A 23,280-nucleotide genomic window follows, 5' to 3' on the forward strand; every position below is an offset into this window, starting at 1 on the left:
ATTGTGCTCTTTAGGAAATAATGTTTGACAGCAATGAGGATATTACAGATTAAGAGCAATCTGCCTTAAAGTAGACTTTTTTAGCCGAGCAGTGAGTGGACTTTGGACTGTCCCTTAACATTGGCCACATAACATCAAATGGAACATAACATGTAAATAGGGTAAAGCACACTTTGATTTTGCTTCTTAAAAAAAGCATGTGGGGCTTCAATAGTGCTAGCCTTTTCCCTATGAATCATATTGGTGTGAAGAGCAGGAGGAGTATAGCATTAGAAATGCCTTTTATATTCACAATACAAGCATGATGTTTTATACATTCATCCCCACCCGCCCCTTGCTGTTATTTACACCTGCGGCCATACTTGTCCATGGAGATCTTCCTTGGATGGTAAGGGCTATGCCTTTGAACCTGGTAGTAGCCTAAATTCATACCATCTTTCAGTACCACTCCATAGCTTCTTGATTCGTTTATTCTGTATATTGTTGCTGCTGGGCTTGATGCTAGTTTCCATTTATCTGAATGCTGAGATACTTTCCTTTGGATTCAGCAAAATGCCACCTTCTGGGATGGATCAAAGATTTTAAAAAAGGCACGCTCACCCACGGCAAATTTCATCCATATATTTTCACCTAGGCTGTGGCATTCAAATATCGAGGTGGACAACCCATGGCCCTTCAGATATTGTTGGTTCCCAGTGCTGCTAGAAAGCCTAAACTCGCAACAGAAAAGCACATGTTAGTTATGCTTCCAAAGGTGTCTCTCTCACTGCATCATCACTTGTATCACTGGCTGTTAATACAGCTTTCAACAGGTTGGGTACTTCTTTTTAAATTTCAGGGTTTAGATGACCAAGTGACAACAAGAAGTCTAAAATTGAGGATTGAAGAAGATTTAAACCATAAAGAACCCCTTCGCTGATTTCTAAATTTGCTTGATAGAAAACCTTGCCGTCTTGCCACACTGCTCATTGTAATGGGGAACGTAACATTTGCAACTGGCTTTTCCTCTTGGTGCCTGCTGTGCCCTGAGTACATCCCTGACTGGCAGGACCTTTCTTCTAGCTGACAGATCTTTATCAGGTATGATTGTGTTGTCAGCTTCCCTGTAATTGGCGCGCAGAAAGCAGCGTGATTGAGTTTTGCCGAGCTTGCTTCAGTAACATTGGAATTACATTGGCTTGATGATGATGATGTAGTCCTTTGGGGCTTTATCAGTACAGATCTAATAGGATAGACTTGCACCCTGCTAGGCAATCTCATGGAAATAGGGAGGACACGAGAAATGGAAACAGTTAGAAGGGTGGTTCTCAAACTTTATACCCTTGTGACCCCTTTTACATCTACATCTGGGCATATGATGCTTGACATCGTATATGAATAAAAATACTTTGTTCGTTTAGTGTGCATATTTTCATTCACACGTTCATGCATATTTTAATGTATTACTTGGAGATAGCTTTCCTCATTTCTCAGGCAGAGGCTCCAAGTGCTCTCTTTGCCTTTCTTTTCACCTCCAGGACAAAAAAGGTTTGGGAAGTGGAGGAGGAGGGATCAGGACCTCCAAGTCTCACATCCTCCTTGAGCAACTTTCGCACCCATCCCACAATCTGAGAACCACTGAGCTAGGACCATGCAGAAATGCACCACAGAGACCTGTTTCTCCTTATTTGATAATGTCACATTTTTGTCCTTATTTAATCATCTGGTCTTCCTCTTAGGTTTTGAGCCTTATCCATCCTTCACCATTGTATCGGGCACAATTTGGTTTATATATTTGTCTTCTAGTGGGAAATGGCTGTACCATTTCAGTGTCGGACTTCTCCTTCTGCGCTGTGGTTGAATGGCCTTCTGCAGTTGACTGACTTGTGCAACACTCTGTGACTCTATCCACTTGTGGGCAAGAAATCAGTAACTGCTTTGACATAGACTGACTTTTGGAAAGCAAGAAAGCAAGATCAATGTCTCCGTTTTACCTTTATTGGTGCATACTAGTACCAAAGGGGTGAAATAATTTCTCTTACATTATATTTAAAGATCTGTGTGATGCTTATCACCTACTTGTACATATAAGTGTCACAAAAGTGATGCCTCACAGGTCAGCATATGAGTTATTTTTGTACCTGAAGTACCAGAAGAGTCTAGGATTTGTGGAAATGTATCTTTATCAGATGATGTCTGAGTGTGTGTTTATGTGCCTTCAGGCCACTTACTGACATATCCTTATGAATTTCATAGAGTTTTCCTGGGAAAGGAATATTCAGCTTGGTTTTGCCAGTCCCTTCCTCTGAAATATAGCGTACAGCACCTTTTACTGTAAATTTTCCATTGCTGAATTTTTAAATGTAAAATCTGGCAGTTAAATGTAAGCATCCCATGATGTCGCTAATCCAAAATCTGTCTTCTCTTTTACTCTGGTTCTATAGACGTCAAGTCTTGAGTCAGTTCTTCTGCAAATCAAGTTACGGGATCATAGCTTAATTTAACCTCTATTTCACAGTTCATGGTAGACTTTTAATATCCAAGGTACCAGGTATCGCGTTATGCCAGAGAGCACCAGTTGTCAGTGTCTCTAGACAGAAAACTGGTGTCCTGCATCATAAATAGGCCTTCCATTCTTCCTTTAGATCAGTGGTTCTCAACGTGTGGGTCATGATCCCTTTTGGCGTCCCCTTTCACAGGGGTCGCCTGAGACCACTGGAAAACACATATTTCTGATGGCCTTAGTAACCTAGACACCGCAGTTTTATGGTCAGGGGTCACCACAACATGCGGAACTGTATTAAAGGGTTGCGGCATTAGGAAGGTTGAGAACCACTGCTTTAGATTGTGGCTGCCTTTTTTCTATCCTTTTGCACACTCCCTTGCAACTTTCTGTTTTGAAACCCAGCCTCTCCATATTAGTTTCTTCTCTTGCAGTTTCTAGTGGCTAGCCATCCAAGAAAGGCTGTTTAAAATTCATCGGATTTTAAAGCTTAGTAGATTTTTTGTGTGTGGCATAACCTTTTGTGGACTGTATGTTTAGTGAGCTCCACTCTACAGAAACGTTTTAAAACATGTCCGTCTTTAAGGTGCAACATGACTCTTTATTGTTTTCCCTTTGCAGGTTTTCTTCCACTGGAGCCCACCCTCCTCTTGGCTCCTGGTACCTTTCCAGCTTACTACCACTTTAATGTGTTTGTTTCTCTCTCTTCTGTTCCCTATTTATAGACCGACTTGATTCAGTGGCAGTCAATTAGAACAGCGGTGAATCCTTTAAAAGGAGGATGCCAGGAGGGAATATATTTGTTGATTTGCTTGTTCCATGGGAGCCAGATTGATAGTTTACTTGAAGCCCTTGAAGCACATTTAAAATTCTCTTGGGCTTTGTTGATTTTGCAATGCATTTTCATATATTAAAAAATAAATAAAACCAAAAAGTAAAAAAAGAAAAGGACTCTCCTTTTTTCCTTGCTGTGCCGACTGCAAAAAATGTCAGCGATACAAGATGGGAGATGTCATAGTTTCCCTTTAAAAACATTGAAATCAAAGAGCCTTAGTGAAACTCCGTGGCCTCTTTTCTGTTCATTTTAGATTTTTATCCCACTTTTGACCAGAGTTTTCAAGACATTCCTAATGGCAATAAAATGTCATCCCATTTAAAAGTGTTTTGAAGTAAAATTAAAACCACGAAATAAAAAAGACTAATGAGTGGGTGCATGAGAAGTGGGAAAATACTGTAACATCCATGACCATTAATGGCTGTCATGTTGACACTTCGCAAAATATAAGAGGACAAATCTGTGAGAAGCTTGTGATATAAAATTTGAAATATGGGAAGAGAAGACGTGGATAGAGAGAAACATGAAAATAAACCCCATGTATGTATTGTTAGGTTAGCTAGAGGAGGTGATGGGACCTTTGGTGAGCGAACCCCTATGAAATTCATGGAGTCTCCATAAGGCAGCATGCAACTTGCAAGCATTGCAGATCTACTAGAATTCACTCTAGGATCAACCCATAGGTCCTGATGAATCTTCTGCCCAGAGCATAGTTTGAGATATGTGCCACACCAGGTACTTGGCCTAATGCTTCTCGTGTCGCCGGGGTGTGATCTTTGCCTTGTGATTTTGCCTAGGAGGAATAGACTGCTGTAGCTTGTGCTCATTTATCGCTTTCCCTGACAGCTCTGTTCCCTGGTTCATAGCCAGCCCTCTTTATATTCATTTTGGCCAAGGAACAGAGGCTCACATTGGGTTTTTAATTGGACTTAAACGTTACCTATGTTGAGCTGGATGTATAGTTAACAGCGAGGAGCATCCTTGTTGATGTTACCTGCTACGAATGTAAATTTGCCAGCTGTGTGTGTGTGTGATGGGAACAATGCTTGTGCCCAGGAGGGAGTGCTTTCAGCATCAAGCTTCTCTTGTAGAGTTTCAAGGATGTACAGTAAGTCCCTTGGAGTCCATCAGCATCAGAGGTTCACTCGACTGTGACTGCAAGATGCTGTTCTAGCTGCCATGCAACTCCAACACAGTCGGCTTGGCAGAACTTCATCACTCATGTTGCCTTTTTCTGTCGAGGGAGCTGCAACTTGGCAGTTTTGCTTGGCAGCATGTTACTTCCCCGGAGGCTACAACACCATGGGCTTGGAAGAGGGGCACCGTACAGTTTATGTGCTGGGAAGGAACAGTCAGTGCAAAACACAGCATTCCCTAAGGACCGTCGCTGGTATTTTTGATCTTTGTATTTTGTCTTCCATGTAGCCAAGGCTTTTGAAGGGAAATAAAGAGCAAGGAAGGCAATGGCAAACCTCCTCTGAACAAATCTTGCCAAGAAAATCTCATGATAGAGTTGCCTTAGGGTCACCATAAGTTGGAAACCACTTGAAGGCCCACAACAACAACAACAACAACTGAACTTGCTATTACTGCTCCTTTCATTTTTCCATTGACATCCAAAGTATATGATCAAGGTCATTAGTTGTGCATTATATGCTACATATATACAGAGCTTAAGGCAGCCTTTCTCAATCTGGTACTCTGCAAGTGCTTTAGACTTCATCCTTACTGTTTGCCATGATGGTTGGGGTTGATGGGAGCTGTGCCAACTTGGAGAAGGCTAAGCTTAAGCTTAAAGTGGAGCCTAGAGTTAATCCAAGCAAAATCTCTTGTGTGGGTATATTGGTAGATACGTTTTCTCATTCAGCACCTTTGAAATTAGATGGACTAGGACTCCAGTAAAGGCCAGAATCTAGCAGGGTTCAAATAGGTGGAAGAGTTATACTGTATGGCTAGGATCCAGTGATATGCATCTGTGGGATCTTCCTACTTTTGCCAGAATTGAAGATCTCCCTTTCTCTTGGAGCCCTTTCTGTTCTCCTGAAAACATGCTTTGAGGGGCAAGAAAATCACAGAGGATTGTAGTGCAAGGGAAAGAAAGTCACAGTTCCACTAGAGTTGAATACTAAAGTACTCTCTTGCATCTTGTCTTTTACTGAAGCTCTCTAAGCAGCAAATTGAAATAACTGTGTTCATGCTTCTGCAACTCAGTTTGATTTCTGTGGCATTCATGTATAAACTTTCGAAATGTAGTGACTGCAGTGATTTCTCTCTGTGTCTGTCTCCGTTTGGAAACCTCTGTATAAATTATTGCAAGGAGGTCAACATTCCTGATCCCTGGCATGTTATCACAGCTACTCTCTCTCTCCCACAAGGCCTTTGAAAAATACTTGCAATAATTATTTAGATAAAAATCTCCCTTCTTTCTTCTCGCTTGGTATGCTTTCTGGAAAGCCCTCTTGGGATCCTTAAGCAAAATCAAACTGGGTTTCTGAGTCAAAATAATAATAGCATTGCCCCATATCCACAAGGGATATGTTCCAAGACTTGGAAACGCAAAACTATGGATAATAGTGAACGCTGTTGAAATGAATGACTTCCAGCAACATTTGACCACAGAGTCATGCCAGGGGACCTAGAGATTCTAGTAAGAACATCTTTCTAGCCAAGAGATTTCAGGCTCGATCTGTTCAAGAACCAATTTGTTTGTCTTTTTGGCTCTCCACAGTGCCCTTAGTACTCTTTTCCAGCACCACATCTCAAATGAATTGATTTTCTTCTTATCCGCTTTCTTCACTGTCCAGCTCTCGCATCCGTACATGGGGACAAGGATAGTTTGTGCAATTGTTAACTTTAGTGCTCAGTTATATATCTAGTGTTTAGGATCTCCTTTAGCTCTTTCATGGCTACTCTTCCCATCGACAGTCTTCTTCTGATTTCTTGGCTGTAGTCCCCATTCTGATCAATGTTTGATCCAAGGTACGGAAACAAGGTTCACAATCTTTTACGCAGGTTTAAACTTTGGGGACATTTCTCCAAGATAGGAGCGTTCTATCGTTGTGTCCCAAAGAGCAATGAATACTAATAATTTGTAAGAGTAGATGATGAAAGCTTCCATGTGAGTAATAAAACTCTATAGCTTTAAAGTAGACCTTAACCAAACATCCTAGTATCATTCTGTATGAAGTTATAGCATTTCTTTTGGACCAGCCCCTGCCTTTCTCTCTTCTTCCCTCCTTTTTGAAATGCGTTGGGTAATTTATTTTTGGTCAGGTGTCGTATGAAAGGGCTAATTCAGTAGCTTCTCTTAGCTATTTAAATTTATTTTGCATAGTGCCATAAGCTGGCATGTTTTACTGGTGGAAATTACTTTTCATACCAGCTTTCACAATATTTTAATACAGTGAATTGTGGTATGCAAATAAACTGAAGTCTTGCGGTGTAACCATTGGAAGTTAGTTTTGTCACAATCCTTTCCACCCACACAATAGAGCTGTTCGCAGCTGTTTGAAATCAAAGCTCTCCACTGCTGCTGCAAAGCTAGGAAAATGTATGAAAATATCACATGTGAGAGGGAAAACGTATTTGGTGTGTCAATTAACCCTTTTTGGTGTCTCAGATAAACAACTACGAACTAGCAGAACGTATATAATCTTTAGCTGTAAATACTGATATTTGGCAAGTCGCATTTTGTAACGTGTTTCATACGTCTGGCCCTTCTAGGTTTTGGAGTGGTTTCTTGCATTAGAACAGTTGCTTTTGCTATGTCCAGAAGAGAGAACTTGCATAGTTACCCAGTTGTTAGTGGCATGTCCACTTTTAATGACCGTTGCATATTGAGCAACCAATTTGGAGACACAATGTAGAATTTTTAGGCTGTATCTTGAGCCAGTTTGGTTTCTGAAGCCTGTATTATGCACAGCACAGCCAATATGAATCTAGCGAGAGAATATCTTTCGGCCCAGGCACAGCGGTTGCTAGATTGCAAAAATAAAAGGAACCAAAAGAAACGTCTTGGCACTTCATCACAAGCACTCGCTTCCTTAGCCTTATTGAAGGTCCATGTTTTTGAACCAAGATGCTGAAGTGGCACAGGTTTGTGATTCTCCAGCAGAATTTTTGATATATATATAAAAAATGCAGAGACAATGAAGTGTCTCCTAGATATTGATCAAACTTGACTCAGCTTCATTTCAGAGACCACTTTCTGTGGAGAGATTCATTTTGAGTCTGTGACCTTGTAGGTAAAGAGGGCAATAATCGCCCAAATGCCCAAATTGACTTGCTAGGTCTGCATCCACCTGCCTTGTTAAGAGGAGAACAAAAAGTAGGGGAGAGCTTTCCTGGGTGCTTGCTGCATTAAAAAAGGACTAGAGTTTTGAGCGGTGTGTTTTCTCCGCTCTTCAGGATAGCCATAGTCTGCATCAGAAGACCCTCCATATTGTTAGCAAAGGAATTTATGGCTTTCTGCCTCAAGTGAGAAAACAAATGAGATAGAAAAATGGGGAGACTGGAAGTCCAAAACACCTGGAGGACAAAGGTTTGGGAACCACTGCCTTAGAATATAGCTCAGAATTAAGCTGTCAGTCAAAAGGTTTGACAAGACGTCACAGTTTGGACTGTCTGCCAGAAGCTTAATGAAGATGGAGCCAGGCTGACTGCCTTTGGGAGGACGTTGCACAATTGGAGTGTTGCCACAGAAGAAGCCCTATCTAACGTTCTCACATCAGCGTCCGAGTATTATGAGTTTAATTATGAATCAATAAGTAAGACAACATTGTACCCAGTTTTATTGACTTGACCTTTTAAGTCAAGATATTAAGGCTGTCTCTATTAAGAAATGCTTAGTGTGATAAGGTGTGGGAATCTCAGAGGCTGGCTCTTTTAAATCCTTTTTAATTCAGTCATCAAACTGCATACGTGATTTCTGGGCCCCATTTTTATTTAGGCCATGTTGTGGCAGAATCAAGATAGTGAATTGCACTCCATAGGTTTTCTTGACTTGCATTTAAAACAGTGCCACCCCATTTTCCTGTTACAAGCTCAGGCTGTTCTTTGATTTGATTTGAACAGGATGTTAAAATATAAGCCCTGATAGAACTGGAACTGGGAAGCGTGGTGGTGGGAATCACAGGAGAGACAACCTGGAGACTTCATGTGCTTCTTCAGAAAACATTTGTTGTTGTTGTTAGCTGCCCTCGAGTTGACTCAGACTCATAGTGAACCTGTGGATGAGACACCTTCAAGAATCCCTATCCTTCATTGCATTCTTGCCCAGATCCCACAAGCCCTTGCCCATAACCCCCCAATTGAATCTATCCATCTGGTCTGTGGTCTTCCTCTCTTTCTTCTACCTTCCACCTTTCCTAGCATTATTATTTTTTCTAGTGATCCCTGCCTTCTCATGATGTGGCCAAAGTACAATAGTCTCAACTTGATCATCTTAGCTTCAAAGGAGAGCCCTGGTCTGATCTGCCCAAGAACCGATTTGTTTGTCCTCTTGGCTGTCCATGGGACCATCCTAAGGACTCCTCTCCAGAACCACATTTTGAATGAGTTGATTTTCTTTCTGTCTGCTTCCTTCACAGTCCAGCTGTCATATCTGTACATAGGGATGATGGAAAATACAGTGGCCTGGGCAATTCTGACTTTAGTGCTCATTTGTATGTATTTGCTCTTCAGTATCTTGTCCAGTTCTTTCATAGCTGCCCTTCCCATTTCTAGTCTTCTTCTTATCTTTTTACTGCAGTCTCCATTCTGGTCAATGTTTGATCCTAGATACGTCAATTCTTTAACTATTTCAATTTCCTCGTTGTCTAGATTGAATTTGTGTATTTCTTCTGTGGTCGTTATTTTTGTTTTCTTGATGTTTAGCATCACTTTCATCTTTGAGCTTCCTTAGTAACTGTTCCAATTCCTTAATGTCTTCTGCTAATATCATGGTGTCATACACATACCTTAAAAAAGATGGCAGTGTACAAATGATGCATGACGCACCTGACCACCCAGTAGCATTAGTGTTGGACTGTGTCTCATGGAACACTGAAATGGTACTTTTCTAGAATTTTATTAAATATGGGTTACAGGGGATATGTGTAAACCTAACATATCCTTCCCCAGAGCTGAGGATGCATCTGATGGCCAGAGATGGTGGTCCAGCACTTTGTCAAAGATGTTACTTGCTGTTTGGTGAGTTGTACTCTCCTATGAAGCAGCGTAATCTATCATAACGGGTGATGGCTTCTCCGTCTGGCGGATGAGACGCAATTGGGGTGTGTTTGTTGATTTATCTAATTTGTTTGATTTATATCTCGCCCTTCCTCACAATGAGTCCAGTGCTGATACGTCCAATGTAACTGTCAGACAGTTAATGAATAGGTTGTGCCCGAAACAGTTTGTTATTTGCTATCCCAAATTCAGTCGATGGTTATAATGGTTGCTTGACAGACTCCCACAACAGTCAGGAAGGGAGCAATGGTCATGGGCTGCTGGGATTAATTTAATTTATGTCTGGGGTCTTCCTATCCGTGCCCCGCTCCCATTTTCCCTTGCTTGTGTACACAGTTTTTAAGACAGTTGATGTTGCTACATTGATTGTTCTTTAGGAGATGCTTGATGCTGTTGAATTGAAAAGCACTAGGAAGCACGAAGATTAGGAAAAAAGTGTTCTGAAAAGGTCCTTATATCTCAAGTTAAACTGCAGCACAATTTCGGAAGCGTGTCACGAATTGCATCTGCAGTCTGGCATTCTCTCAAAGCGGACAGGGAGGGTACAACATTGGAGAAGGGCTAGGCAAAACCCTTTATGGTATATTTCAATGGACAGCTACCTGATTTTAACTATTTACACACAACCAGTCAATTAATGTGTGGACCAGGTTAAAGAATTATTTGATTGCATACCAACCACTTATTATTCATTCTAGAAATTTAGTATGTAGCTGTACTAATTAAATTCTTTGCTTTCCAAAGCTTAGTATAATATAAGTGATCCAGTGTGGCTCTCTTGGTTAAGCTTGTTCTTCCTAGCTAGCAAACACTGAGATGAAAACTGCCTTTTGCTTTGACATTTGGTCCTGCTATCATAAATGAGTTACTGTTTATACCACATACTGCCTTGCATGCTGAACTCTTTGCTCACCTTCTGAGATCCTTCCCCAAATCTTCTTTTCTTGAAGCACCTTCAGCATAATCCTTTATTTTTCCTCACCAAATGAAGTCTCCGTGTTTCACGTGCGCCTGTTCGCTTTGATATCCCCTTTCCTCTCACTAGATTTCAAGATAAATGAAGAAGTGGTCTTTATCATCTTGTTATAGGTTTGTACTATGCCCATATATACTCTCAATTTTCTGCATTTTTACAAGAAAATTTTCTGTTATGCTTTTCCGATTCTTTTTTCTTCTGCATGTAAATGGCAACACAACTGCACACCTTTCCAGATGCTGTAGGTCAGAATCTCTCATTAACCTTATTACTTTGGATTCTTAGTATGAGGAATACTGAGATTTCAATATTCTTCCATATGTGTTAGAAGTATTCTTAGGCTTAGCTGGGTATTGTGAGAGGCTGCAGCTTTTGAGAGCGGTTGTCAAGATTTAGGTCTAGGGAATCTGTCTGAGGCTCCTGGCATTCTTCAGCAGTTCAGATAGATGATCTGAGAGAGAAGCAGACTATCTGGAGCTGTGCACTGCTTTGGGCCAAACTTTAGCTGGGAAGAAGGCAGCAGAGATCTATCCAAGTTGAGCAGGTTTCAGGGCTTGTAAGCAGAGCTTTGCCATGGGTACGGAGCTGTAAGACCAGCTTAAAATAATAATAATATCCAGGAAACATTCTAGTATTAGTTTGTTCATGCTAGACAAGATAAACTCTAGTGTATGTTAACTGAAATCAGTCCCCTTTTTGTACTCATAAATATAATGGCAAGTGTTTCATTGGAATGCTCTATACCAGTGGTTTCCAAATCTTTGTCCTCCAGATGTGTTGGACTTCAGCTCCCAGAATTCTTGAGTTTTGGCCAAACTGGCTGGGGCTTCTGGGAGTTGAAGTCCAAAACACCTGGAGGACCAGAGATTGGACATCACTGCTCTATACACTGCTAAAGCATTGTGACAATATCCGAGACTATGTAGGGTTTTGGCCAAAGGACCAAACTGGTGCATAGTCATAATATGAAAACAGTCTGTTTCATACCAGTTACAAGAGACACATTTCCCCTTGTTTTCTCCACAACTACCCCGCAAAAGCAAAACAAAGCACAACACAAGACCCCACAAGTGTTCTAGGATTGAGGGAGAGCAACAGGTAGCTTTGTGCCTTCCCAAGTCTCTTCCCAGCTGCTGCTTCTAAGCTGTTAAGGCTGCTAGCAGCTTTCTTGAAGCGCACTGATTAAATGAACCATTGGCAAAGTTCAGAGCTGAATTTTTCTTTCTTAATTAAAAGTGTGCACATGACTGTCAGGCTGTTGATGGGTTAGATTTCCACTTTCTGTAGTGCAGTGTAGCATACCCCTGGAGATTGGTGCTGTTTTGACCGGTCAAACAGATGTTCCTCAGTGGACCAAAAGCAATTGGACAGTTAGGTAAATGAGACATTTATTTGTCCTGATCCCCAGGTCTCAGAAAATGTCCCTAGATCTTTCTGAATGACTCTCCATGAAGATGAAAGGTGGCAGCAGATGACATAGTCAGGGGACATAGGGTTAAAAAACACAAGGTTTCAAAAATTGTAGTGCTTATTCTTTATATTCTATCGCCTTCTAAAGGCATTTTGCAGCTGAAATTGCTACTACAAAATTCTACTGCTTTCTAAAGGGTAGGACATAAATGGATTCTCTGGCAGAATATATTGTTATGCTGTTCTTACATTTACAACCCAAGCAGGCATTAGGAATGGAGGGGAAGACAGTTTTTGTTCTCTTCTTGCATTCCAAATCTGGATTAAAAATGACCTGGGGGGAAAATGTCATTCATCTCTAGAGATGGGCTGATCTGTCCCCCTCCCCTATATTTGAACTATAGTAAATTCTGATAATAAAAAAACTAAAACTAAATTCCCATTCATCATCCACAGGCCTTGGACTCAGATTAACAGCCTAAGCACACATTGGGTTAAGGTAAAAAGGAGATGTAAATTGGGTAGTATGGTAACTTTAATAGGACAGAATCAACTCCAGTTGCTTTGCATGTCAAAAGTCTGGTTAAGACGTCTGCTCAGGCTGCGGATGTGAGAAACAGCATAAGAACAGAGCTCAATGCAGCCTGCTAGTTGGCATTCCACACATGAAAATCCTATTCAGAAAGGTTTTGTTGAGATATCAGAGAATTACTTTTTACTTTTTACTTTTACTTTCCCCCAGTTTTGATTTGGTGCCTAGATAAAAGCAGTCGCTGCCTGTGAAGAAGTTTGTGATCACAGTTGCCAAGAAAACTTCTAATCTTCCTCTTTGCGTCTCGGTGTTGACTCCAACCTGCTGATGTAATTCAACTTGATTAAATATTGGAGAAGAATTTGTTTCCAGATACCACTGTATTTACGCACGGCAGCGTGACGTCCCAGCGACAAACTTAGCAATAATTTTATTATGACCCTCTGGCACAGGAGAGGCCTCCCCTGCAGTATTTAATTAGCATGATTCCATGTTTCCACGCCAGGCACTGAATTGATATTAGAATCCTATAAATCCAGTTTGAGGCCCCCTTTGCATTAATAATCGGGTGTGATTGCAGGGTGCGCACAGCCAGGTTGTGCGACTTGGTGCTAGCTCCTGCTGAACCCAAGGCTGCGGCAAGCGCATAATTGCAAGGTTTGTTTGGGACGCAGAGTGGCACATTTTATGTCGAGCTCTTGAGACGGTAATTTTTGTTTTCTTCCATTTCGGTGTGATTAGCTTTTGTGCCTTGATGGTTTCCTCCACACTCCTCCACTGGCGCCACTTCTTTGTACTGAATCACTTGCTGTTCACCTCTGTCTTGGGTAGTGTGCTTGTAAAGATCATTTTGGTGCCGTGTCGGGATGTTGTTCTAAAGGCCCTGGAGAGCTTTAATGAATAATGCCTGCAATGACACGAATTAGTTTGTATGAAAGGCTTCCATTCTTGTTGGGTATGTTGAGGTGGTTTAAATGAGTTTCTGTGCCATCAGTTGAGATTATTCTTTGAGCTTCTGTGTACGGAGCTGCAGGGAGGATAATTGGTCTGTAGCATGATATCATGAAAACGAAAAGAAGAGGGGAAAATAAGAAGAGTATGTTTGCATGCTGTTTCTTTCAAAACAAGGATAAAATATCAGCGTTGGTCTGGAATTCCTATGGCTGAGGGCCTGCCACACCGATTCTTTTGCAAAAAGGAAAACAAGAGTCCCACATGTTTGACAATATTTGCAATGGCGTTTCTAAATCTGTGTGTCTCGGGATGCCACAATTCTTCCCCGATCCAACTTCCCATCATGGTTCTTCACTGAAGAAGTCTTTCTTTCCAGATGTTCTCTGAGGCTGTTTTGCAGCAAGTATTAGCAGCCCCAGAAATATTCTTTCATGACTCCATTTTTGTGAAAGAACCACTGAATGAAGTTATTGTCATTGTATATACGGAAGTATGACCACAATGCGATCCCTCTGCCATTGTTTCTCACCCTCACTTCTGTTGACGCATTGACCTTTTGTGCTCACTTTTTCACTAGGAAACACTCAAATCCCAACATTTTCCAAGATACAGTGAATATTTGATTATTTATTACATTTCTCCCTTTATAATATTTGCATAATTCTTAAGCATGATAAGGTGACATTTCAACTTTCTATTTGCAGCCCTGTGCCGCTGTAACAGTGGTTTTTGCCTCTCATTTTGTTTTGTTCTGTTTTCTTGATTCTTTCTTTCTTATCTTGAAGGCTCAGTTGTCCCAGACTTTGGAAGAAGCAGGAAACCAGAAGAAAAGGGCAGATATGGTAAGTGTCAGGGTTGGGGGAATTTGTTTAATGATATATTCTGAGAACAAGAGCATTTTTTACCCATGCCAGCCGTTAAAACACAGGATTTCCTTAGCAAAAAGCGGAGAAAGTTGGACAATTAATTGTAAACAGACATGTATACCCCATAGCTTCCATCCTCCTGATTTTTATTGTTGGACACCAATTATGTCAATGGCTTGAACTATCATTTGCAATTGTAATTGCTCCATATGAATCCCTGAGATTTGCATTCTCGTCTTGCTTGAGGATGTGTGGAGAGTACCCAGGTATCACTAGAGATGTGAACATCTCCTGGGTTTAGCTGAGGCATGGAGTTGTAGTAAGAGTTGTAGCGTGACACCTGTGCTTTGACTTTTCATCTTGTCCAAAATCACCTTTGGTCCTACTTGAAATCTCTGAACTCTGCTGGGATACATTATGCAGCGCCATTCTCTGGAAAGCCTCTTCCTTTCCTTCCTACATGCTGCCGTAGAATAGAGCTCCAGGGCTGCATTTAATATCCACTAAAGCAGCACTTATTTCTTGGCTTAAAGATTTTGCACATTTCATGGCACGTTGTTCAGAACTTTGATATCCATGATTAAACGTTGAAGTATTAAAGTGGGCAAAATAGGCTTGTCATATTCAAAAATAAATTGTTGAATTTCCTGATGGCTGTGAACAGAAAAAAAGGCAGCCCTTTGTATACTCTCAGATGTTTTCTTGAGGTAGCTACTTATTTATCAAAGCTGCTTAAAGGGGTTTGCTGGTGTGATTATGCAGAATTTTCTGCAAACTGGTTTCCGTCACAATGTTTAATTTTCCCTCCTCTCCGCTGTTCTTCAGCTCGGATTCTTTTATCCCCTTCGGTGACTTACGCACATCCGTTGGCTGGAGGAGCTGGGCTGTGCGTGGTCGGGGTTGAACAAAACAATGCTGCAATTTGTTTTTCTGTACCTTTCTTTATATTCATCCATAACTTACACTTCAGTTTTTTGGCAGTTCAGGACCTGCAAATGAGCAGGTTACAAGGCTTCACAGTCAGAACATTTCAGCTCAAGTAAACCTAAACAGCGCAAAACAAATAGCGTGAGCATGAAAAGGTTTATGGAAATCTGTTTGTATTCGTGGAAGCAAAAGAAATATGTAGGACAAGCTGTCACTGAAAGAAATATATACAGTGGTTCCTGGCTAAATACTCAACTTCTGTCTGGTCATTTCTATGGAGCGTTCACACATTGTTCAAGTCTCACAAGGTTCTCCTTCCTGAATAAGTATAACTTCAGAAAGACTCACTTTCAGGAACTTGGGGGATGCTGATGGGCACCACATGGTCTCAAAAGATGGACCATTATGCACCATTACTTTATCGCATTGTGAGGCAGGATGCATTACCTGAATTGGACAGGCTTCATATAAATTCAGAACAGGGATCTCAATGAAGCCATTCATTACTCCAACCTGACATAAGGGTTAGCTGTTAGATTTATTGGAGTATCTAGCCCCGATTTGGTTGACTGGCAGAGACTCCCCAGAGTCTCAGATAGAGGTGTTTGCCAGCACTTGATCTTAAGAGATATCAAGCGTTGAGCTTGGCTCTTCTACTCATACAAGACATACTACACTACCAGAGTTATTGGTTCTCTTAGGTGCTGACATTCACAGTGGTGAATTTTGCCATTGACCATATAAATATAAAAGTGTGATTGTTGCACAATTACACAGTCCTTTGAAGATCATCCCACAATGTATATCTATAGCATATACAATTTCTTCAGAGAGGCTATCTCATATTGATACTCTGTTCTTGAGAAATATTGGTCACTTGTCAAGGGTAGTATGTATCTCCTCCCAATTTTTTACTTTTCAGTCCAACCTCTCTTCTCATTCCTGTCTGTCCTGTTTTCAAGCATCCTTGGACAGCTCTATTAATTTGCTTCTCTTTTAGTTGCCAGCACCCTTGTGGTTTCAGTAATGAACTGCTGCGCACATGCCAAGGTCTTTCAGCTGGGCTGTAACTATTTGCAGCTCCAATATTGGGCCTTCTGTAAGGAGAGCCTGCCAGCTGAGTCAAGCTGTGCAATGGAGGGTCCCTTAAGGATTTGCTACAGTCAGATCTGAAGCTAAAATGGCTTTTAATTGAGACGTCGAAATGGCTGTGATCACTTCATTTGGTGACAGATTTGGCTCTACAACACTTTTGTCTCTTCTTAGTTTCTTCTTCTTTTCTCTCTTTTTAATAGCTGGAATTGTTCTAGCATTATTTATTAATACGTAGGAGTATTTTTATTCTGCCTTAGGGCCCTAACAAGGCCCTCCAAAGCAGAACAGAACGCTCTCAAACAAGGCATCGTAAAATACAAATTAAAACTTAAGTCCTTAAAATCAGAAGCAGCAAAGTGAACTCCTTTAATCATGTGCCTTAAGAACTATGAAGAGTCAAGTGGAATTAGGGTTCTCCAACTGCAAGTCTTATCCTTCATAGGAAGATAGGCAATTCTCAATTAAATATCTCTGCAAGGTGCCATGGTTGATGGGACTGAAAGGTGCCAAAAAGTCCAGCAGAGTCTAGAGGAATGCATCCCCCCTCTTCAGTTCCCAGTGTATGTTGTTCAGCCATGGAGCCAATCTCTTTCTAGCCCAAACTCAGATGGGGAAGGATCTACTCTGGTGCCTTTGCGTGGCAAATGCCTGAGTAGCAAATGGTGGTCACTCACAAATTTAGGTACTCATTAAAAACAAATCAACTCTCTCAGCTTGGAGACTCGGTTGCTCTTTGGCATGCCTACACTGCCAGTAAAAAAATGTGCAGCATGTTCCCTTGAAATCTCTTCCATGCAGAGCCTTCCTTTAGCACAATCTACTGTGAACAAATTGCACCAAGTTGAGGGATGGAAGAGAAACTATCAAAGAGCACAGAAGGATGGTTTGTCACTCACCATAAACCTAAACCTCGATGGCTCATCTCTTACCATGGCCATCGTCATTCCAAAGATGTAACAGTTTTTACAAATTACTTCCATGCTCTAGGAATACTTTCCCTGTTCCTCCCTGCCTTCTTTCTTTTCCCCTCATTATATTGATGTTCCTGCGCTCTGCAGGAATCGTTTCAAAATACTTTTTGCTGCAGTGAGTGTCCTACTTTGACTAATAGCTAATTGAGTCTGATATTGACCTAAGAAAGCTTTTAAGTTTGTGTCAACAGGGAGGAGAGGTAAAATCTATGCCTGCTGTATCTCACGGTGTAGCCCACGGTTTCTTCAAAACGTTTTGAGTAGCAAACTCTTCAGCAGTAACCTGACTGTATGGCTGTGGAACGTATGGTCTGTGGCTCTCAAAAGCCGTAAGGTTTTTTTAAACGGATGATTTAAACAAACAAAACCCAATGACTTAAAAATGCTGCACAACACAGGGACTTAGTTCCCACAACCTTCTCAAGAACCCCAGATACTTGAAACGCCACTGCCCCCAAATCAACCCGGCGTTTGCTGAAAACAAAGCTAGAAGTGATGACTATTATTTTGAGGTCTGCAACCTTTCCGTACAATGGGCCTTTGGTATCTGCTGGGGTTTGGTTCCCAGATACCAAGATCCATGGATGCTCAAGTCCCATTATATACAGTGGCATCCTAAAATGGTGTCCCTTATATAGAATGGCAAAATCAAGGTTTGCTTTAAAAATAATAATTTGTAAGCCATGGTTGGTTGAATCCATGGATGTAGAATTTGTGGATATGGACGCCCACCTATATGTGGATTTTACTTTTAGTGTTCTGTCATGCTTACTAAATAAACTTGTTAATGTTTATAATAATACTACATAATATATTTATATTTCCCACCTCTCCCTTAGGATCAAGGCGAGATTACAATCTAATAAAATACATACAAGTACAATCAATAAAATACAACAACAATAGTAATTTCAATTAAAGACTAGCTCTATCATAATACAACAATAATTAACAGTAGGATTGAACAATAATCACAGTCAAGGGAGTGGAGTAATTAAAGTGGATGGATGTCCTGTACAGGATCAGCTATGACAAAAGGTTGCATGGCTCTATTGGACAAAGAGGGTAACCTGGAGTAATGAATGACTAGCAGGTAGTGCCAGGCAAAAATAAGATTGCTTCTAGGGATGCCAGGAAGCTTGGCAGCATTTGCTACCCGTGACATTGTACTCGCATAGTCCAGAACTACTGTATCAAAGGATAATAGACCTGCAAAGCTAACTGACACAGTGTATTCTAGCTCATGATTCAATTACCTCTCTTCTAAAAGTCAGTTTACTACTTGGGGGAAAAAGAGAGCGAGAGAAATTTAAACAGCTCCAGCTAATTGCAGTTGACAAGACAAAGGCAGTTTGACTTTCCAGTATTAATTAGCCAACCCATACTAATTAGCTTGTATAAGCACAATTCATGCTTCTTTCTCAAAATGCAATTAATACCGCCACCGAAAGACGTCTCTGGGCTGCGCCATCCTGTCATTAACATACTTCACCCTCATTATGCATGGGCAGCAGTGGCGAGAGCAATGGGTTTGTGATTAGAGCCATCGAGAAACGCCTTTTGATATTTCATATTCTGTCGCGAGTCTGAACCTGGGATTTATTTTGCGGTTTAAGCAGAATTAACCTCTCGCCGAGGGCTGTGTATATTGAATGAAGGGACTTTGATTCTTTCCCCTCTTGATTGCTTTGCGTGGTTTTGCCGTGAAGACTCGCATATCTCCATATAAATATTGTTTCTTCCTTAAGCTGTGCACACACTTCTGGAAGTAAAATTGCAACGGAAAATCAAAATCGGCCAGTTGGAGTCAACTAAGTAATCTTGCATGTTATATGAGAGGCAGGGACTACATAGCCTAGTTGGTATACACAGAAAGTCTAGAGCTTAGTGGTAGATCATTGCTATATTTGCATACAAGTTCAGTTATAACATTACTAGTTCAATTTATATTTTAATATCTGTAATTGCAGTTGTACTGGTAGCTTTTACTGGTACTTGGAAGCTGACTTGCATCCCAGCCACGGGAGAAAGGCGGGCTGTAAAAGTAATGAATAAAAATGAATAAAGAAACACAGATTGGTAAGGATAGCCCTGCTTATTATTTGTAGATGAGAGCTGTTAGTGGTCTGGGTTTTGTTTTTTATTCTGTGCATTAAGGTACTTATTTTTTGCCTTCCCCTTTTGGATATATAACAACATCCAAACCAAGGTAGGCCTAACACCTATTTTTTGTTTCCTATGGAACTCAGTTGAAATGCATGGTCTTTGGAAGAATTCCCTCTGGGGGCTTCAGCATGTTTGCCTCATGTTCCCTTTTTGGAAATTGTTTAATTTAGGAGCCCCTGGAAAAATTGAAGCCATCTGTTGTATATTACTAGATGTGTAACAGATACAGATGTGGAAACACTGGGACCTTGGCGAGGTGAATGATAATGAATACATGTGAGATCAGGAGAATCATCAATGGCTCTTCCCTTGCTCAACTTTGCATCCCCAAACTATGTCTAGATTTGATCTGATTTGTCTTTGGCCTGGTTATCTTGGATTAATTTGGAGGCCTGGGTTTTGTTAGAGATGACTCTCATGGACCCAAAATAGGGTTTGGATTTAGAGAGAGAAACTCTCCTTTCAGTTATGTGCCTCCCCTAATTACATAAAACATGGCTTTCCAAATTTTACCAAGCAAATAAAAGAAGGTACTAGATGTGAAAGAAAACATTGCAACAGGAAAAAACACCTCTGGCGGATTCTGCTGTTGCTTAAGTGCTGCCAACAAAGCTATTCATTACTGAATCCTGGAGAATGTTTGCAGTCGCTTTCCACTGTAACTGCAAGTAACTTTCCTACAGCGGCGAGCTTACGCTGGATTTAAGTTTAGCTTGAAGGCTTCTTTTGCCATTAAGGTCTGAGATTATAGCATTCCAGGGCTGAGGATGGGATCAGATATAAAGAGATCTATGGATTTATGCAACGCGGTAACAGTACAGCAATAATAAAAATTGTCCTTTTTTTCCACGCTGACAACCCCTGCCATACTCGGTTTCTTCTCCCATAAGAACTGATTTTGGCAACTGTTACTGGATATACCACAAAATTCATATTGTGGAGCTAAAGGAGACCTGGCAGGGTAGATAGGATAAGAAGAATACAGGCAACTGAAAGCCATCATTTATTTACAGGGAGCTGGCAAGAGCGGCTATGAATATTTTCCTTTTGTGGTTGCTCTTGAGAAGCCTTCATTTTTCCAAATAGCACACCTCTCCGCAGCGTGTGAAGCGAATGAAAAGGGAAGGCTTCTTTACACTATGAGACCCAGAGTGGCTTTGCTGGACATAGTTTTGGGAGACCTTTCATGAATGTGTTGTGATCTCTCAGTTCCCACCCTCTAAAATGGTGACATGGTTGACCTCCTTCACACTGATGTTGGGAAGCCACACACACTAAATTTAATGAAATATTTGGAATGTTTTTGAGATCACTGGGAACGTAGGCGTTTGACATAGACCAGTTTGCACTATGGCCTGAATCCTGTTGCTTGGTCCCAGTTAGAGTGGACCCAATGAATCAAACGCTGAATAAAGAATGATCCCTTATGTAAATCCCATTGATTAAATACGTTTGTTCTACCTGAGACTAACAACAGAATTCAGGCCTATTTGTCCATATAGCTTAGTATTGCTTGCTCTGACTATCAGTGACTCAGGAAGATGTAAGCTTTCAGGAAGATATAAGGTTCCCCCTCTGATCCCCTGTTATCTGTGTCATTTATGTCACAGAAGCCAGATACCCCAAATCTTTTGCATTCACATTGCATGTTCTACTACCGAGCTATGACTTCCCTGGCCCCAGTATCTGACAGCTGTTACTATATACTGTGGTATGTGCAAGCGTAGACCAATGGTCGGGGGCACAGAATGCAGTTTTCTTAGCATCATTGTTTAAATGAATGTTTCTAGACATTATGACTACAAGGGTATACTTGAAAGAAAGTGGGCACTCTCTCCGAAAACATTCCTAAGCAGTGCGGTGTGTGACTGAATATGACTTTGTGCGGCTGGGGGTAAGGTTTCTTTCTTGTTTCTTGCTCCTTACCACTCCTTATGAGTTGCAAAACCAGAATAAATCCTATAAAATGATTTAATTTACAGAATGTATTATGCAAAATATGCAAAATTTTGATCAGCTTGATATATTACAGCATAGGCTGCAGAATGTATGTTTCCTTGGCATAGTGTTTGATTTATCTTAGTGCAGAATTTTAAAACATTTCAGTATAGAGTATACCGGGCAAAACTAATAATTCAACCCGAGGTGTCAATGTTAGGCTTCAGCATCCCCTCCCTTCTAACTCTAAATGGATAAATCAAAGACGGAAAATGTCATCTTGATCCTATCGATGTTCAGGCAGAGAGGCACCCTGCTAAGTATGTGCAGGCTTGTAGTTGTAGCCCTCCCATTCATGGGTCTCAGGGGTGTAGCTATGTTGTTCTCACTTTAACAGCTATTCAGTGCTAAGTAGAGTGGTCCCACTTGGGCATGTTCTCGTTCCAGAGCTGTTGTGCAGCCTCTCCAAGGCAAAGAGATCATGCGACGGAACTTTTCCGGTGACCTTTTGTTACATTATTAAAGGCCTCCCTCTCTCTATCACTTAATTGAGGTTGACAATTTTTTGTTGTATTATAGGCTCTGGCTTGTCAGGAGAATTTTTTAAAAAATCTATGAATATTTCATTAACCTCTAAAGACTGGCTGCTTTAGTCCTAGCTCTTGCCAAGCCCTGTCCTACTGGAGTTGCGTCTGGCTTTGGCATCTTTGTAGAGACGCTTTTGCCCCCTTGTCTTCACTTGGTGCTCATTCCACTCTCCGGCTTGATAGCAGGGGACCCCAAAGACCATTTTCACATTTTAGTCCCATTTCCAAACACTTGCTTTCAAGTGTCGCTTAACTTTTTACCTCCCTCCTTGAGGCATTTTTGTTTTGGTTTACTGCTCTGGAAGCAGAACTATCGTGGCTGTCAGACGGCAAAGAGATCAAAACAAGCCCCAAACAGCACAAGCCGTTGGTCAGATCTTTCAGCATAACTTGGTAAGTGAGATTTACGGATCCTCTTGGGGGCAAAATCCAAGAAGCCAGGGTCATATAAGCGGGGTAGACATGCTCCAAATAAATAAATATACCCCCTTCCCAAAAAAAAATCATGATGCCTTTACATTTAAAAAAAATTGTGAACTACCTGCTTGAGAAGATTTGAGTAATGACTACCCAAAAAGCCAAAGAAGTGTCTGTATTCCCCCCAAAGTTTAAGGCTGGTGATTCATGATTCTTGCAGAGGTCCTTACCCACTTTTGGTTGTAAACAAAAGTGGAATAAACCAAGCAGATTTGCACAGCATGGTGAAATTTGCAGAGTTCATTGTTTCCACTTTGCATAAGATTGGGAGAGCCTTGATACAGAACTATCATTTTTTTGAGGGAGTTCACAGTTCTCTTTACCCAGGAAGATTTGGAAGTTGAAACTCCCGCGTCACACGCTGGAACCAGTAAAGGATGCCACTCATGCTTTGAGGTCCAGCAGAGACAGTCATCTCTGCACCTATGCACTATGCGGAGGAGATGCACAGTTGCAATTCCTCTCTTCTCCTTCTTAAGAGTAGTCTTATGTCCTTTGTGTACTGGTATGCTAAAATGTGGAGCACACAGGTCATGTACATCTTTTCCTTGTCATTCACATGCTCAAGCCTAGATTTCTCTTTTCCCAGGGCAGCTTGGCTTACATGCATTTAAATACTGATGGGTTTGAATAGCTTCTTGAATTGTGTTGAGACTTGTAGTCAAACACAGCCCTTCACTTCGGTATATCATACCGTCTCTGCGCAGCTCACTTCTTATTTATCTTTGCCTTTTAAAGACCTGCTCATTTCCAAAGAAGCTTTTGGAAATATTTCATCAGCCCCGTTGCTTTTTAAATATTTATGATGGACTTTCAGCTTCCTTTCAAGAAAAATC

General features: G+C 41.1%; 1 protein-coding gene across 2 annotated transcripts in view; it reads left to right on the top strand.

The window, feature by feature from the left end:
* Positions 1-23,280, top strand: part of LOC149306482 (mitotic spindle assembly checkpoint protein MAD1-like) — a 366,682-nt gene that overhangs the window by 124,135 nt on the left and 219,267 nt on the right. For both annotated transcript variants that reach the window (XR_016282433.1, XM_089539539.1), the window contains exon 13: positions 14,203-14,259. Coding sequence is in view for 1 of the 2 variants with exons in the window: in XM_089539539.1 (XP_089395665.1) it covers positions 14,203-14,259 (57 nt within the window). In the remaining variant the exon portion in view is untranslated. The remainder of the gene's footprint in view (positions 1-14,202; positions 14,260-23,280) is intronic.

Source organism: Sceloporus occidentalis, unplaced genomic scaffold (genome assembly GCF_023333645.1).
Source record: "Sceloporus occidentalis isolate IW3139 unplaced genomic scaffold, rSceOcc1.0.p SCAF_10, whole genome shotgun sequence".
Classification (NCBI taxonomy): domain Eukaryota; kingdom Metazoa; phylum Chordata; class Lepidosauria; order Squamata; family Phrynosomatidae; genus Sceloporus; species Sceloporus occidentalis.